Source organism: Lutjanus erythropterus, chromosome 12, assembly GCF_056507025.1.
Source record: "Lutjanus erythropterus isolate fLutEry1 chromosome 12, fLutEry1.hap2, whole genome shotgun sequence".
Lineage (NCBI taxonomy): Eukaryota > Metazoa > Chordata > Actinopteri > Lutjaniformes > Lutjanidae > Lutjanus > Lutjanus erythropterus.
The window spans coordinates 17,591,141-17,607,460 of NC_139328.1; the positions used below are offsets into that span (position 1 = coordinate 17,591,141).

Consider the following 16,320-nt stretch of genomic DNA (forward strand, 5'->3'; position numbering starts at 1 on the left):
TAATTATGAAGTTATTATTAGCAATTATGAAAGTGCTGATGCAACTGAAAACTGCACCCGCACCCCCCAAAAAGTTTTTTCTATTCCACTAAGAAGCTGATTGGTGCACATCAACCTCTGGTTTACACCACACATCTCTAAAACAGGGCGTCAAGATTCTGATTTATTTATTATGTACAGTTCATCATAAACGTTTGAACAATTTGGCAAAAACCCTCACAAACATTTGGCACAGAAAGTCAGCAATAAATATATTCAGATATGCATCATAAAAATAACAAGAAACCTGGATGGATCATCAGACATCAACAAGAGAAACAAACAGTGTTCATAATGCGAGATGATCAGTGTGTTTACATCAGATCACAGTTAACATCAGAGTGAGGAGACATAAACCACCATCTGACCAGGGACACTTAGTATTTACATATGTACATGTTTGATTTGTCTCACTTAATGCCACATGTGTTGTGTACTTTCTAATGATTCAGCCAGTGACAGGAAAAAGTCAGTGACACTTAACTTTTCTGTGATTAAAACTTCATGGTGCAATAAGCTCCACCTGTCTGGCACTCCAAGGAAGGTAAAACAAACACCGGTGAGGAGCTCTAACAACAATTTGGCCCACATCATCATCAGTAGTGATAAACGTTTGAGTCCTTTAAAGACATTTAAAATATATACTCATGTCCTTCACAGTGCCGCAAAACATTTGGACAAACAGATCGAGGTTGCACGAACAGATTTTTGACCCGTTCGGGAGAGGAACGTCACATTTTCCAAATCCTCACATCAGGTGTTTACCAACTCCGTGGCTCTCGGTCCTGGGACGTGTGGTGCACTCTGGGTAGTGGAGTTCACAGAGACTTGTGCTTCCCCAGCAGGCAGAGGCTGAGGCACTGCAGCAGGCCTTTCATCCACATACAGTGAGCCAGGAAGAGCAGCAGCAGACAGGCACCGGCTGAACAGTACACGCCGATCACTGTGCTCTCCTCAGGCAGGAAACACTTGGACAGAGCGTAACTGCCAGGTGACACCGACGCCTGAGAGAGAAGAGGAGAATGAATGAGTTAGAGGTGATGATCAGTGTCAATTTTTCATTTATTCAACCGTTATTTACTGCTTGGGGATACATTGAGGGGTGGCCCTCATTGTAAATAATGCTGAGATTACATTTGGCAAAAAACGCGGAAATACAATATAAACAAAACAAGAACAAAGAACAGGAAAACTTTTTTTTTTAAAGAAAATAAAAGCTCAGATATCAGCAGTTTAAGATAATTCATGATTAAAGCAATTTACATGTTAAAAGGAACAAAAAACAGGAAAATGATAAGAAAAAGAAAAAAGATTTCTAAACATGTTTTTAAAGTCTCTCAAAATTATCAGCAAATTCATATTTAAAGCGACACAAGCAGCATGAATTGTTCCAGTCCTGAGAGCAGCTTCGATAAGCTCCTGCGCTGACGTCCAACACTGAAGTTATGTATGTAAATAAATATTCACTGGTGTTTTTAGCAGACGAGGCTCCTCAGCCACCAGGGGGCCTCCAAAAACAGAAAATGTGAACTTTTATTTGGTTACTTGCTGCATGTTTTTATCTTAATTGTACCATTTTAAAAAAATCCCATCTCTGATTTTTCATAGCCTCCAATAACATGATGTAAGGGTGCTATTTGAAACATTCAATTATATTTATTGTAAATATTCATCTTGCAAACTCCATGAGGGTAATCATGTGATACAGTTGAAAGTTCCACTATTTGCGTCCCAGGAACTAATTTGCTGTTTTCAGCATGTAGGCTGCAGCTCAGAGGTTGTTCTTGTTTCCCGAGGACTTTAAAACATTGATAGCGGACGCTGCAAAGCCGCTTGAAGCAAGCGACCAATAGCAGACTTACACCCTCACTGTGCATTTGGTGAGTCAGACTCGCCTGAAATAAAGATTTCTGCCGATACGACAGGTTGATAAGATGATGCTAATTACGTTAATGTGATGCAAATATAGAGTAAAGTGTCTGAAATGGATATCAGAGTTGCTTCTGTAATGATTGTTCAGCATTGATCATGTGCATTCCTTCCACATTACATATTGAATCGCCCATCTTAAGAGCTGTCCTCCTGATTATTATGAAACCTTTGAGGAACAGGCACCATAGAAGAATATCTGTCAGCAGTAGTTGTACATTTGAAAATCACTGTATATTTTGTCTGCATTCTGAAAGAGTAGGAATAACAGTATGTTAATTCCTCTACAGGAGAGACTTAATGTTCTCTGCAATTTGGTGGATCAGTATGGCAGTCGGCCAAAATGAGTTGGAAAAGAGCAAAAATCCAATATCGTGCTTCCCTTTAACAAAGTACTCATTTAAATGATCCCTAGCCCTGTATGTTCACCATGTCTCTGTGCAGATGGTGTGATGTGGCTTTTTAAGCTTTGAGAGAAAACAAAGCTACAGTGAAAACAGTGAAGTTGTGAGCCGGACACCTCAACAATGAGCTGAAACTGGCTATAAAGAGGGATTCTGGTGATGAGAGACCTTTTTTTACTGCAGCCACATTGATATGAAACAGATGTCACCGTGATACTAATTAAGGTCCTGTTCCATTTAGTGTAGCAGAGCCTTTTTCCAGTGAGGTGATATGCACAATAGCAGCACTCTGACTCTGTTTGACCTGAATGGAACGAAACCTTAAGTATCATTGGTAATACCTGTGTTTTCTCTACTTTCGTGTCAAAATGGCTTCTATAAAAAGGTCTGTTCTCTGTTCATCTCTATGAGAAATCCTTCTTTTACAGTGTCATCTTGATATATTGTTATTATAAAAAATGATTGATTATTTTTATACATAAAAATTCAGACAAATAGAGTTTTATTTTTCTGCTTTTCATTTTGATTTGTTAATGATTTGGAGCTGAACTCTCTGGTGGGTGTTGTTTTACTCACCAGGATGAAGCTGGGGTTGTTCCTGTTCCTCCAGCTGAAGGATGGCACGCTGATTTCTGGGTATTTGTTGTCATGGAGAACCTCACATCCGCTGTGGGTGTGTCCACTCAGGATGAGGCGGGGCTTAAACCACTGCAGCAGCTGAGGACAGAGAACACACACACACACATTCACCTCAGAGACCGGTTGCTGCTCGCTTACATCATCAGTTTCATCACCATCACCATCATCATATGCTGTTTCTAGACGGGACTATTTCTGACAGCAGACGGCCGTACTGTATTTTAATTGGATGAAACCGCTTCAGAACAGATCGGTGCTTTTTGAGAGAGAGAGAGAGCAGAGGAGGTGTGATCAGACTGCAGAGTGCTCACCCTCTGTGAGGCCTCCTTCGACAGCACGTCATACTTCTCTCTGAACAGCAGGTGTCGCTCTTCAGGCGGCGCCGCGTCCTGTCCTGTGCAGCCGGCATCACTCACTCTGTACAGAGGATAGTGCTGGAGAACAGGGACAAGAGGATATTTTAATAATACTGACAGGAGTTTATGTGCAGCAAAGATAATGGGATACTTTAGTCCAAATATTGTGCTGCAACAACAAACATGTAGCTAAGGAACTGTGGAAAAAATTACACAAAACTGCATTATCACTTGTTCTAAAACAAATAATCAAATAATAAATTAGTCCACGGTATTTTGTTATTTTACTTTTGTCATTTCTATTTTCATTTGTTCATCTGTATGAATATCTGTGTTCCTTTTTGAACAAATATAAAAGTGGACTGTAGATGCACTGAAAGTAGGATGTGATGCCCCAATAACGTAGATTTGTAAAAGATTTGTAAAAAAGACAAAAAAAAATAAATAAATAAACTGGTCAATCAACAAAATTAATGGAGAAAATTTGGTGGCTGAGTAATAATTTCATTCGTTTATCAAGGAAAAATACCAAATGTTTGCTGGTTCAAGTTTCTCAAATGTGAGGATTTTGTTTTTTCTGGTTTATGTGACTGTAAATTGAATATTTTTGTTGGTCAGTCAAAATGAGTAATTTATTTTGTCCACTGTGTTCTGAGTTTGTCACACCACAGGAACATGTGTTATTAGTAACCCAGCCAAATTTGAACGATTTAAAAAAATCTCGAAGTGGCGCTCCGCTGTCTCAGCGTCACAAACCACACCAGAGCCAGAGGATGGTGACAGGGTGGTGTTTTTTTTTTTCTTCTGTGTCATGTTGTTGGAACTTGAGCGAGCTGAAGTGAACTGCTGGGCTCATTCAGACTGAGAGAGTCACTGAAGGTACGTTTGTTATTGATCGGGATGTTGAGGGGAGGTGGTGTCGTTTCTGTGTCGTGGATCAAGAATCAAGAAAAGAGGGCTACAGGGCACCATGGCTCCGGCACGTCACCGAGCCATGGTTCAGGTCTGCCCAAAAAAAAATCCTGACAACAGAAACTGAACAGTTTAACAGTATACCTCCACAAGTCAACACTACATAGCTCTCAGTGTTTCCACATGTTTTCAGCAGATGTTTTCTGACGTGTGTAATGTGTTTGGAACAAAAACTCCCTTTTTCCTTTACAGGGACTTTAAAACACATGTGGGACAGAAGCGTACGGTTGGGAAGACTGTGACCCCTTCCCTACTTCCTTCTCCCCGACTTCAGGTCTCCTTTGTCAGACCACTTCCATCTTTAAACTCAGCCTTCATTTTGATATAAACTACACACATAACTGTCTGTCTGTCTGTCTGTCTGTCCACAGACCTGGCAACAGATTCTGGTACTTCCTGTTCCAGTAGGTGTCTCCAGGATCACTTTTGTTATGGTGACACACACACACACACACACTCACAAGGTGAAAAACAATGCTCTGCTGTCATGGCTGGGTAATGCTATAAAACTGCAGCTGCAGCAAATATTCTCATTTGAGAACCAGATAATGTTTGGCATTTGTGCTTTCATGAATAAGTTTAAACCATAAATCAACAGCTTAAATCATTTTCTTTACTAGATTTGTTTTAAGGATGGGTTCAGGAATGTTTAAATCTGTCTTAATACAATATTCAAATGCCCTTAAGTATGTTGAAACAGTTACTGTAATAATCATTCCTCCTGTGCATGCTGGCTGCGAAGTCATCTGTTTTAATGTAAGTGATGGGAGACAAAATCCACCGTCCTCTTTGCACCTTCAACGTTTTTCCGACTTGTTCTGAAAATTGGTCACTTTAATTGTTTGGGAGATTCTGCAACACTGTTTTCCTGTGAAACTCCAGCAGTGTTTTGTGAACTAAAAAGCTAAACCTGACCTTCACTCGGCGTGAGCGTGAATACATAATGACTGAATTTTCATTTTTGGGTGATCTATCCCTTTTAATGATGCTTGCAGTTGCAATTATTCTTAAGCTATTAATTGGCTAACCAGCGACAAGAAAATAGTAAGAAACACAAGTTTGTGCAGGTAGCTAACGTCAGCTAGGGGCAATTAAATTAACATACCGTTTCATAACATTATGCTAATTACTCAAATTGCCCAACATGTAACTCTTGGCAACCAGGTTCAATCTATTCTGCTGAGCCTATAGATGACAATTTAATAATATAATATAATATAATATAATATAATATAATATGACAAATTGTGAACTGACACAAGATATGCAATGGAAGGGAAGGTGGGTGTGAAAAGTAAAAGTTATGGTCAGTGGTAGTGTAGATGGTGTCACATCCTGAAGGTTATGTTTTCCTTGTTTTCTGTTTTTGTCAGTTTTTCCTGTTTTATTTTAGTTCTCACCCTTGTCTCTCGTTTCAGGCACTTCACTTCCTGCCCCTGTGTGTTTCCCTCCTGTGTGATTGCCTGCCCCACCCTGATTGGTTTCACCTGTCCCTCATTAGCCCTCCTCCCTTGCTTATTTAGTCCTTGTGCCACCCTTTGTCTGTGCCAGTTCGTCTCTTTGTTTGAGAGTGTGCTCTAGCTCCACAGTTTTTCTAGACATATCCTACTTTTGGACCTGTTCTTGCTTTTTGTGTTCCTGTTTTGCCTGCTCACGTTTCTTCATTAAAACCCCTTGATTGAGTCCAGCATCTGAGTCCTCTTTTTGGCCTGGTGGTTTATGGGATTACCAAACTGAATAGATGAGCTATGTAAGGTCAAATTCTGTTAGGACACTTTTGTATGAACTGTTACATCCAAAATGAATGAAAAGGGACAAAACTGTAAAAACTTGGACACACGTTTCACATCGGCCATATATAGGGGTTTCCAGTTGGCTGTAGAGCAGACCTGCAGCTCACCTGTAACATGATGGGGGGTGTGGGAGGGTAGACCTGTGTGCCCTCACAGCTGTCTGTCACTCCGCTGCCTGACTGTGCGCTCTGCAGAAAAGACGACACAAAGAATTCATCAACTGTCTCAAACATCAGCCAACATTTTTCCTTCATATCCCTCCTCCTTCTGTCTGCAATCAGCCGCCACTTTTAATCTGCTTCTACAAACACTGCATTTGTTAAAAAAGAACAGAACAGCCGCTCCAGGTGCGACTGAGCTTTTGGGTATGAGTGTATTTTCTCCTTCTTCCTCACTTGACTTGAGTCTTTCACACTTGATGAGCGGCAGCAGTGGAGTGTGTTGGAGGTGCTGACAGTGTGAAAGTGTGCTACTGACTTCCAGAGACTTCTCCCCACCTGAAGAGAACAATTGAGGTCTCTGGAGAGTTTGATCAGCTCCTTCTCCACCGACTGGCATATGGGGCAGCCGTCACCGTGCAGGGCCACGCTGTTCACCAGCAGAAAACTGAAGAGAGGGAGAAAAACATCTCAGTAACTCTGGCGTGAAGTGCAGGAGAGCTGAGAGAGAGGATGCAGAGAATCGTCATATTATAATGTTTTTATTCTGGGCGCTTCAGTGAAATTGAGATCTTTAAAGAATAACTTCCCACTTCATCTTGTATGGAGGAAAAACATAGCTGCACTCACTGAACTCTTTGAGTTTAAAGGTACCATGATGGCAGGTACGTGTGATCAGGTGAGGTCTCTTGTACTTAAGACAAGATGACTTAAGACTCATTGTCATTTTCATGTGAGAATTTTTTTCTTACGGTGCAGCAGCAAGTTAATGTATGGACAGTAGAGCGAAAATACACACCTTTATATGGTGTTTAATATTAAATATTTTCATCACAAATACACTGTTTTATAATAAATACTCGGTTATACTTTTAATTGATTATAGATCATGTTTATGTGTTAAAATTTGTTTTAAGTTTTATTGTCTTCATACAACTGAATACACTTCTCAATATTTATAGGCATATAATAATAGAAAAAAACACACTCCTTCATCGACAAAAGGATAAAAAACAAAAACATATATAACTTTTCTTACAGTTAAAGGTTTAGTGTGTAAGATTTACAGGGATTTATTGGCAGAATATGGCAGAAATTGAATATAATATTAATAAGTATGTTTTCATTTGTGTATAATGACCTGAAAATAATAATAATTGTGTTTTTGTTGGTGTAGAATGAGCTGTTTATATTAACAGAGGGTGCAGGTCCTCTTCCATGGAGGCCACTATATTTAATACTACATATTTTCACCATAAATATACATTTTAATAATAGATATTTGGTTGTAGTTTTAACTGATTTCAGTTAAAGTTTAATAGTTTTTTGTATGGGTTAAGTTTTGGAAATAATTAACAGTTTTGTTGTCATGAATACATCATGAATTTGTAAACATATATATTATATTACACTTCATTCAGTGTCTGATGTTAAACTTTTTTTTTTTTTTTTTTGATTGGATTGGAAGTGATTTTCATCTTCTTTTACTTGTTTATGAAGCGTTTATTTAGCATTTTTTGTTTATTGTTGCAGTTGCTATTCTTGTAACATTTTTATTCTGTTTTATTTCATTTTATTTTATTGCTGTTTATTTAGTTTTGTTTTTTTAGTATTATTTTTGTTGTGTGTCAGACACTTTGGGCTGCATGTGTGTATGAAAATGTGCCAAGAAATAAAGCTGAGTTGAGTTTATTTAATTAGAAAATTCTCCATATCAAATGTTGGGAGAAGAAGAAGAAAAGAATAAGGCAGGTCAACACACCAGAATTGATAACTTTTAAGGTTTGCATTTAAAACTAGTTGATTTGCAGTGGAGACAAAATAAAATATTCCTACTCCCGTCATAGATTTCAGGAAAATGTGTCTGTGTTGTCACGTGAAAATAGGAATGCACTTTGTCATTTGCGTATATATTTAGGATTTCTGGAACAGTTTCCTGCCTGTCATCTTATGTAAAATCACATTTTTGGCACAGACCAACTCAGGGGATTAAACCTGTGACCTTCCAGCCCGCTGAGTCACAGTCCTGCAGCTGTGTCACGGGTCACTGTGTGTGTTGAGTCCCGTCACTCACTTGACTCCCTTCTTGGTGACGATCCTGGTGGAGGAGGCGTTGAAGACCTTCTCAAAGCGCTGCAGCTTGAACCAGTCCATCCTGCAGGGGAGACACAACGTGCTCATCACACGGCAACAAAAACCTGCTGCTCAGGCTGTCACGTCTGTCTGTCATCCGGCGCTGTTACATAAGAGCTGTGCCATCCCGCTTCCTGTTGCACGAGTCAAATCAAAGCACACACGAGCTGCTGCTGCATGTCGACATAATCCCACATCTCTGAACCACACGCATCCAACACTAAACTGTAGGATGGTTTCATGTTTTCACTGCCTCCTCCCCGGAGAAATTAACAACGACAGATTCCAACTAAAACGGTGTCACATTCAGGGGGTGGACACAATAAACGCAACATCTCTGCAATACAATGCAATACAAAATAACAAACACAAACACACAGCCTCAAAAATAACCATTAAGCTGAATAAAGACTTCATAAAAACTTAATATATATGTGCTATTATACAGGTACACATTAAATGAATTATGTCTGTCTGACTTGTTTGGGACTTGAAATACTTAAGGACTTTGTCTTGACTTCAAAGCGAAGTGTTAGGGGCTCGTAACATGCAAAACTTACCACTACCTCAACTACCACTACCACCTCAAATTTAAGGATACGGAGTCTAAAAAATGTCATAATCACCCTTCAGAAACTGAGGAAGTTAAAGTGACTTTTTAAAGTGCAGTTGTATGGAGTTTTATCTGTCGTTTACCCACAGTAGATGGAACGCTGCCGTCATACAAGCCAAATATCGCTCTCTGCAAACCAACCAGACTCCACAGGCAAAAACGTTGTTAGTCTGTTTGTGTTATTTGTGCGACTTTGGTGAATTTGAACTAATCTTTTATAACAAAGAAGTGACACAAAAACACCACCGGACAGATTGTGGCAGCAACAGACCAGCAACTCCCGTGTCCTTCGAGTTAAAAATACTGATTTTGTCGACGTGCCCTGCCAACATGATTTTGTTTGCTTGGGAGAGAATGATAGTTGGCTTATATAACAGCAAGTGCCTGTTGAAAAACACTGAAACTGATATTAATTTTGATTTTAATCATAATATGTCTTGGTACTGACCCTGCCCACAGCAGTACATTGCTTAGCTTCATACGAAGGTACTTCTGCTGCTGACCACCATCTATTGTGGGCAATACACTGACTGAAAAATCCAAACTACCCCTTCAAGTTTTTATACAATTGTAGAAAGCAAATTTGTCTGGTCTTTAAAAGGTAATGCTGGCATTTATATATATTTGTCTTACTGTGAAGAATTTTTTTTCATGGAGGACCAAAACTGCTAAACTAAATAAGCAAATAAATGACTAATAAATATGATATGCCATTAATGTTTCCATAATAAAATTTAAAACAAATGTAGGCATTAATTAATTTAAAATGTGGCATAAATTGATATTTCTGTTTTAATTTGCTTCTGTATTCATTTATTTATTTATTTTGGTAGTTTTAGTCCTCCATAGTTTTTAACTAATGTTACCCAAATAGGAGTAAATACTACATTTATTGTGGATTATGAGGGTAAACTATGAGGGATTGACTCCAAATAAACTATAGTGTCCATGTTCACTGTAATTAAGTCTGTGTGTGCTGCAAATTCCTAAAAACAACACATCAGACGTGACCTCAGCGTCCTCACAGGTACCTGCGGCCATGACCGCTTTTACTTTGTTCAGCCTCTCTGCACAATATCTCTGTAATCTCTGTAATCTAATTGGCTCATAGCCAAATATTTCCTCAAAGGTTTTACAATGTGGACAATGTGGACAAAGTCCCTTCATTCTAATTGTTTGCTCTCTCTGCGGTGTAACAGTATGAGGCTTTTATTGACTTTTTTTTTTTTTGCCAGCTGATACCTGTCTTCTCTAGTCGGAGTCACAGAGGAACACAAAGTGACAGACAGTGAAGTCAAAGTCCTGACTTTATGGCGACTCACAGCTTTTCGGGAGCAGCTGATCAGGCCGTATCTGAGACTAAAGGTCGACCCATAAAAACAGTAAAACCGTACACCTGTAAATCTTGTTCTTACTCGTAATGGAAACCGATGTCGTGGTTCCCAACCAGTACAACCAGTTCTGTGTCAGTGGAATGTCTGAACATCCTGTGGAAGCGGCGCACGTCGTCCTCCCAGTGCTGCAGAGAGACAGAGAGAACGACACAAACACAAACTGAGGCGGGTTTCGGTGTACAGCCCTTTCATAAGACAGAAGTCCCCCGGGAAGCTCATGACAGATAATGGGATCTCTGAGGGTCACCCAGCAGGACCCATGGGTGGCTGAGCTGCGCCGCTTTGATTCAGACTCCAGATTCAATTTTTGCACCTGCAGGGGTTGAAACTGCACACAAGAGACCTCTAATTACATCACTGCTGCTGTTGTGTGTTTACATGGTGTTTCTCATACTGATGTGTCTGTAAACGACTCCATGATGCTACTTTTAATTAACCATGAAATAATTAATTCACTGATTCATTTTCAGTAGTTTAGTATTATTTTATTGCAAAACTACCAAATATTTGCTGGTTTTAGATGCTAAAATGTGCAGATTTGCTTCTTTTTTTTTAAATATTTTACACAATTTTAAGTGAAATATATTTGAGTTTTGGACTGTTAGTTGGACAAAACAAGCTTTTTTTTAAGACGGCACTTTGGGTTTTAAGAAACTGTAATTGTTATTTGTTACTGTTTTCCAGCATTTTTATTCATTAGTTACAGCCCTACTTTTATCAAACAAAGTTTTGAAATCTGCAGGTGGAACCATGAAATGTATGTATCAAGCAAAAAGGGTTTCAAGTTCTAAAACATGAAGTGTTGCTGCTTTTCTGTATTCTGGACATTTTTTTCAGACCAAACAAACATTTTATTTTTTTTTTCACTTTTAAAAAGCAATTTCAAGATGTCACCTTGGGTTTGGTAACTTTTTGCTTTTCGGTAACCAAACAATCAACCAATCAGCCAAGAAAATAACTGATAGATTGACCAAAAATGAAAACAATATCTAGTTGCAGGCCCACTTTCAGTGTTCCTCATTCTGCAAATTCAGAGCTTTGAATTCTGCAAGAAGCCTGAGAAGAGTAGGTAATTAACATGAATAAAAAAAAAAAAGAATCTTGTGTCAAGCAAAAAATGCCAAATACTTGCTAGTTTCAAGTCCTAAAACATGAGAATTTGCTGCTTTTTTTTTGTGCTTCATTTAATTTTAATTAGAACATTTTGGGGTTTTGGAAAGCTTTTCAGGAAAAACAAGCAAGTTGAAGATGTCACTTTGGGTTTTAGGAAACTGTGATGGTTACTTGTCATTATCATGAACTGTGTATTCACTGCAGCCCTGCTTTTAATATTATTTCCTTTTCTGCAAGTCAAAGCTTTGAATTCTGCAATAGGCAGCCTGAAGAATAAGTAAATAAATCATTTAAGTCATGTATTGAGCTAAAATCCCAAATATTTGCTGGTTTCAAGTTCTAAAGCATGAAGATTAACTGCTTTTCATTGTTTTACATCATTTTAAATAGAGCATGTTTGGGTTTTGGAAAGCTTTTCAGGCAAAACAAGACATTAGTTTGGAATATGAAAACATATTTTTCACTGTTGTGTGCTGTGTGGGCCACATGATTAATGGATACTCTGAAAATAACAGAGTAGATTAATCAACAATGAATTTTTTAGCTGCAGCCTCATTTCAGACAAAACAAGCAATTTCAAGATGTCATCTTGGGTTCTGGTAACTTTTGAACAACATGTTTCACTATTACCTGACACGTAAACCAAACAATAAACCAATTAGTCAAGAAAATAATTAAGATTGATAATGAGGACAATGCATTAAGAGAACAATCTGTATCTGCAGATCTGTTTTCAGCGCTTCTCTTTCTGCACATTCTAAATTGGGCCAGAGGAAGCCTGGAACAATTAGTCAAATTCAAATTCAAATTGCTTTATTGACATGAAACTGTACATATTGCCAAAGCAAAGCATTTCTATAAATGCTAAACATAAAACCACACTGAAAAAAGCTATAACAAATCACATTCTACAAAAAACTAAAAATACTATAACAAAGGAGCATATTACAGAAAATAATACTACAAAACAAATTAAATATCTTCAAATACATCAATAACCATGTGTGTAATGTAACTGTATAACAGTAGTGTATAATAGTAGTACAATAGTCTTTAATTTAAATAACCGATTAAGTGTATCAAGCTAAAATGCCAAATATTTATTTAAATAGAATATCATGGGTTTTGGTTTTTCAGACAAAAACAAATCACATGCATTATTTTGGGGGGCTGGGAACTCATATTTCACTATTTTATGACAAGAACCACATGGTTCATCAATTAATCAAGAAAATAACTGACACACTAATCAACAATTAAAATAATAAGTTAGTGGCAGCCCTTTTTCAGACAAAAAACAAAACGAAGTGCAGACATTACTTTGAAGTCTGGGAACTAATTTTTCTGTATTTTCAGCACATGTAAACCACATAATTAATTGACTTTAACTTTAACTAATGAACTGTTAGAATAATTGACAATTAAAATAATTGTTAGTTGCTGCCGTGTTTGAGATGAAACAAGCAATTTCCTCCTGAGTTTTGTAAGCTGGAATGATTAAGAGTAGTTGTCAAGTATTAAATTATTTTTAAGACAGAAATCTCTGATTTCACCTCCTCAAATGTGAATATTTTCTAGTTTCTTTATTCCTCTGTGACAGTAAACTAAATATCTTTTGGTTGTGGATTAAAAACAAGATTTGAGGACATCATCTTGGGCTTTAGGAAACACTTAAGAAGGCACCGATTGAGGCGTCCCTGTCATGTACTGAGCTGCAGCAGCACATTAATCGACAGTGAAAATAATCATTAAATGCAGCTCTAGTAACTTTTGATCGGCATGTTTCACTATTTTCTGACATGTAAACCCAACAATAAACTGATTAGTCATAAAATCTCTAGTTGCAGACCTGCTGTCAGCATTTGTCTTTCTGCAAATTCAAGGATTTGAGTCCTTCCTCTTGCAAAAACAGTCAGCTGAATAGACATTGCATACGAGATGCCAACCTAGAGCGAAACGAAGGAGGAAGCTGGAGAGGGAACATGGAAGATTAGAGAAGATTTTACAGTCTGCAGCTCTGTTTCCCTTTTTTAATGAGGCTTTGCTGTGTGCTGCACTTTTACTCTTTCTTCTAGCTGACTTGATGTATCTCATTTGACAATCCAGTCACTGATGTGTGAGGATTCCCAGGGGATTTTTTGCTCCTGATGTACCATGTAGGGCTGAGAGGATGCAGGCTGCAGCTGATATTGTTGTTGGTGGTGTTTTCCTCAAAAACCTGCAGCCTCTCGGGCCTGGATGGTACAAAGATGATGATGATGATGATGACCGGCATCTGCATCCACATACCGTTTTCTCACCACCACCACCATCATCATCATCATCATCATCATGAGCAGCACTGTGGGTTTGCAGACAAAGCAACAAGGATAAAAAAAGGGAGCTTTGCTTTACCTTCTGTGAGCTCCACTTGCCTTCGTCGAAGATATCCCCGAGAATAAACACTATTTCGGGCCTGAGCAGCCACAGAGCGGTCTGGAAAGCTCTCTCCATCTGCCATTCCCTGCGCGTTATTTGGAGACAACAAGTATTATTTGTTGTTTTTGTTTACAAATCCTGCAGAGCCAGCAGCACAGACACAGGACGGAGGGAGGGGAGGAATGGTGATGGACGGCTTTAAAAATAGACAATGACATTTTTACCTCCTCAGCTTGTCAAACCAGTGTCCCCCGACGGCTCCCAGGAGGTGGGTGTCCGAGAGCACCATAGCGCGGACCGCCGAGTCCACCGGCCGGCCGTCGATGCCCTCTCCGCCCCGGGCATGGCTGGTCTTCGGCCAGGAGCACTTGAGGATGGTGGGGAAGTAGATGAGATACTCGCAGAAGAAGAAAGCGCCGCCGACCACGAGAATCAGCAGCGCGGCGACCATCCATCTGACGCTGAACCTCGGCATTTCTTTGTTATTCGGCGTTTGGGATGCCCTGAAGTGGCGCACTGGTGGTGATGGAGCGGTCCATGAGGCATCTTCCCCTCTTCCAGACCCGACTGTTCAGCTCTCCAGCCGGGGGATGCTCATGGCAAGGTGCCCGAGTCTGAGGCCGATAGAAGAAAAGCTCCGTGTCGAGTCCAGGCGGTTAAAATGTTAAGATAAAAAGTTAAAATCGTCCTCTTTTCTGAAGAGACTGACAGAGATCAGCAGCCTGCTGCTGGGTCTCAATCGCAGCTCCTCTCGGCTCAAAACCGTCAAGTCACACACACATTTCCGGTCTTTCGTTTTACAAAATAAAACGGTGAATACACTCTTTCACAATAAGGATCACATCTACTGGTAAAGTGATGTGTTTTGTGTAATGGTGGATTGGGATTGAGTACATTTATTCAAGTACATCTACAAAGATAAAGATGTATTGCACATTTTTATATTACGACCCTACCTATTTTTAATTTAAGAAAACAAACCTTCAACTTTGCACATGTCTAATGTAGGAGGATAATGTTTTCTACTACTTTGGATTGAGCTATTTCAATTTATTTGTGTTATATATAGATAATGAAAGGATTAGCCTAACACAATTGTAAATAAATACAAAAGCAAATGAAAACAGAAATATCAATTTATGTAATCTTTTATTAATTAATTAGTGCCCAAATTTAATCTTTTTGCACATTAAATTGCATATTATGAAATTATTTCATTTATTTTGGCGGTTGTGGGACTCTAATAAAGTAGCAAGAAAATGAAAAAAAAAAAAACTTGAAAGTTTTGTTGATGTGGAAAATGTATATACTAGAAATTGAAAATAAAATCTTATTTTAAATAATAAAGAAACTTTCCAACACCAATTGTGAAAAGAAATTTGTCTGTGCAGTCTGCCAAACGGCCAAAAAGTTTTGCTTGTTTTTTTGTTTGTATTTTAAGCTTACAGTGTAACACATTATTCTTTTCACACATGGCAAACTGAATTTAAAAGAAAACTAGGCCAACTTCCGGTTTCTCTCGTGCTAACAGCTGCTAGCTTTACCGTCGTGTTTGTGTGTTCTTCAGCGCACGGGGGCGAGGAGAGGGGGAGGAAAGGGTTCAAACACTTAAACTAAAAGTTATTAAACAGCCCAGTTAGCAATCTGTAAACTATAAAACTATTGATACATGTTCGTCTAATCAGTGATGAGACAAACTGGCTTCTGTTCACACAGAAACACAAATACTAAGAGAAGGAAAGGAGCCAACAACTATGGGACAAATGAGATTAAGTGCTTAAGAGCAGAAATCTAATCAGCAGGAAAGACTGCTGTGCTGTGTGTGCAGCTCTGTGTCTGTCTGTCTGTCTGTCTGTCTGTCTGTCAGCTCTGAAACTGGAACCAGAGTGGGAGACTGGACTTTGATTCACATAAGAACCTGCTCTAATGAGACTGTGGTAATTATGGCCTCAGAGTTAGTTTCCTGCTGAACCAGTTGGTTTGCATGTCTGGTTCCACATGCATATCCTGCTCACACATATTAAAGACAAGCAGGAATTTTGTGGCCCTTCATTCCTGACCTGTCCTAACCCTGACCCTCAAACATTTGTCCCAGCAGCAGCAGCAGCAGCAGCAGATGTTCGGTGTGAGATTTGACTGGCGCAGAGTGGGGAAGCTGCAGGAGTGATAAGTAGAGCACTGCAACAACAGCAGCAGCACAGAGGGAAAGTGACGCATGACAGCATGATTCAAAGGAAAGACATCTCAGTTTTCTGATTTATGATTTCTATGAGATCATGAATGAACATTTTTGTCTCTAGAAACCCAAAAGGGTGGAGACATAAGACCCTGCTCCCCCTCCAGATGTGCAGTCTGGCTT

At 39.0% G+C, this 16,320-nt stretch overlaps 1 protein-coding gene across 2 annotated transcripts; it reads right to left on the reverse strand.

The window, feature by feature from the left end:
- Window positions 1-150: 150 nt before the first annotated feature.
- On the reverse strand, window positions 151-14,741 carry mppe1 (metallophosphoesterase 1). Of its 2 annotated transcripts, none has more exons than XM_084731668.1 (9): window positions 14,186-14,741; window positions 13,938-14,046; window positions 10,452-10,555; window positions 8,365-8,445; window positions 6,528-6,738; window positions 6,240-6,320; window positions 3,323-3,445; window positions 2,949-3,089; window positions 151-1,043 (listed from the first exon to the last, which is right to left on the reverse strand). In XM_084731668.1, exons 1-9 carry the CDS (start codon window positions 14,434-14,436, stop codon window positions 858-860), a joined length of 1,287 nt encoding a protein of 428 aa, XP_084587794.1. In that variant the 5' UTR covers window positions 14,437-14,741; the 3' UTR covers window positions 151-857. The 2 variants fall into 2 exon arrangements, with proteins under 2 accessions (XP_084587794.1, XP_084587795.1); XM_084731669.1 differs by having other exon boundaries at window positions 6,630-6,738; window positions 14,186-14,736.
- Window positions 14,742-16,320: the final 1,579 nt, after the last annotated feature.

Bases quoted from the DNA above. Each gene is read 5' to 3' on its own strand.
- mppe1 (XM_084731668.1), bottom strand. From the start codon at position 14,436: ATGCCGAGGTTCAGCGTCAGATGGATGGTCGCCGCGCTGCTGATTCTC. The intron at 14,047-14,185 runs GTAAAAATGTCA...AATAACGCGCAG, and splicing joins TGGTTTGACAAGCTGAGGAG to GGAATGGCAGATGGAGAGAG. The intron at 10,556-13,937 runs GTAAAGCAAAGC...GTCTCTCTGCAG, and splicing joins GCAAGTGGAGCTCACAGAAG to CACTGGGAGGACGACGTGCG.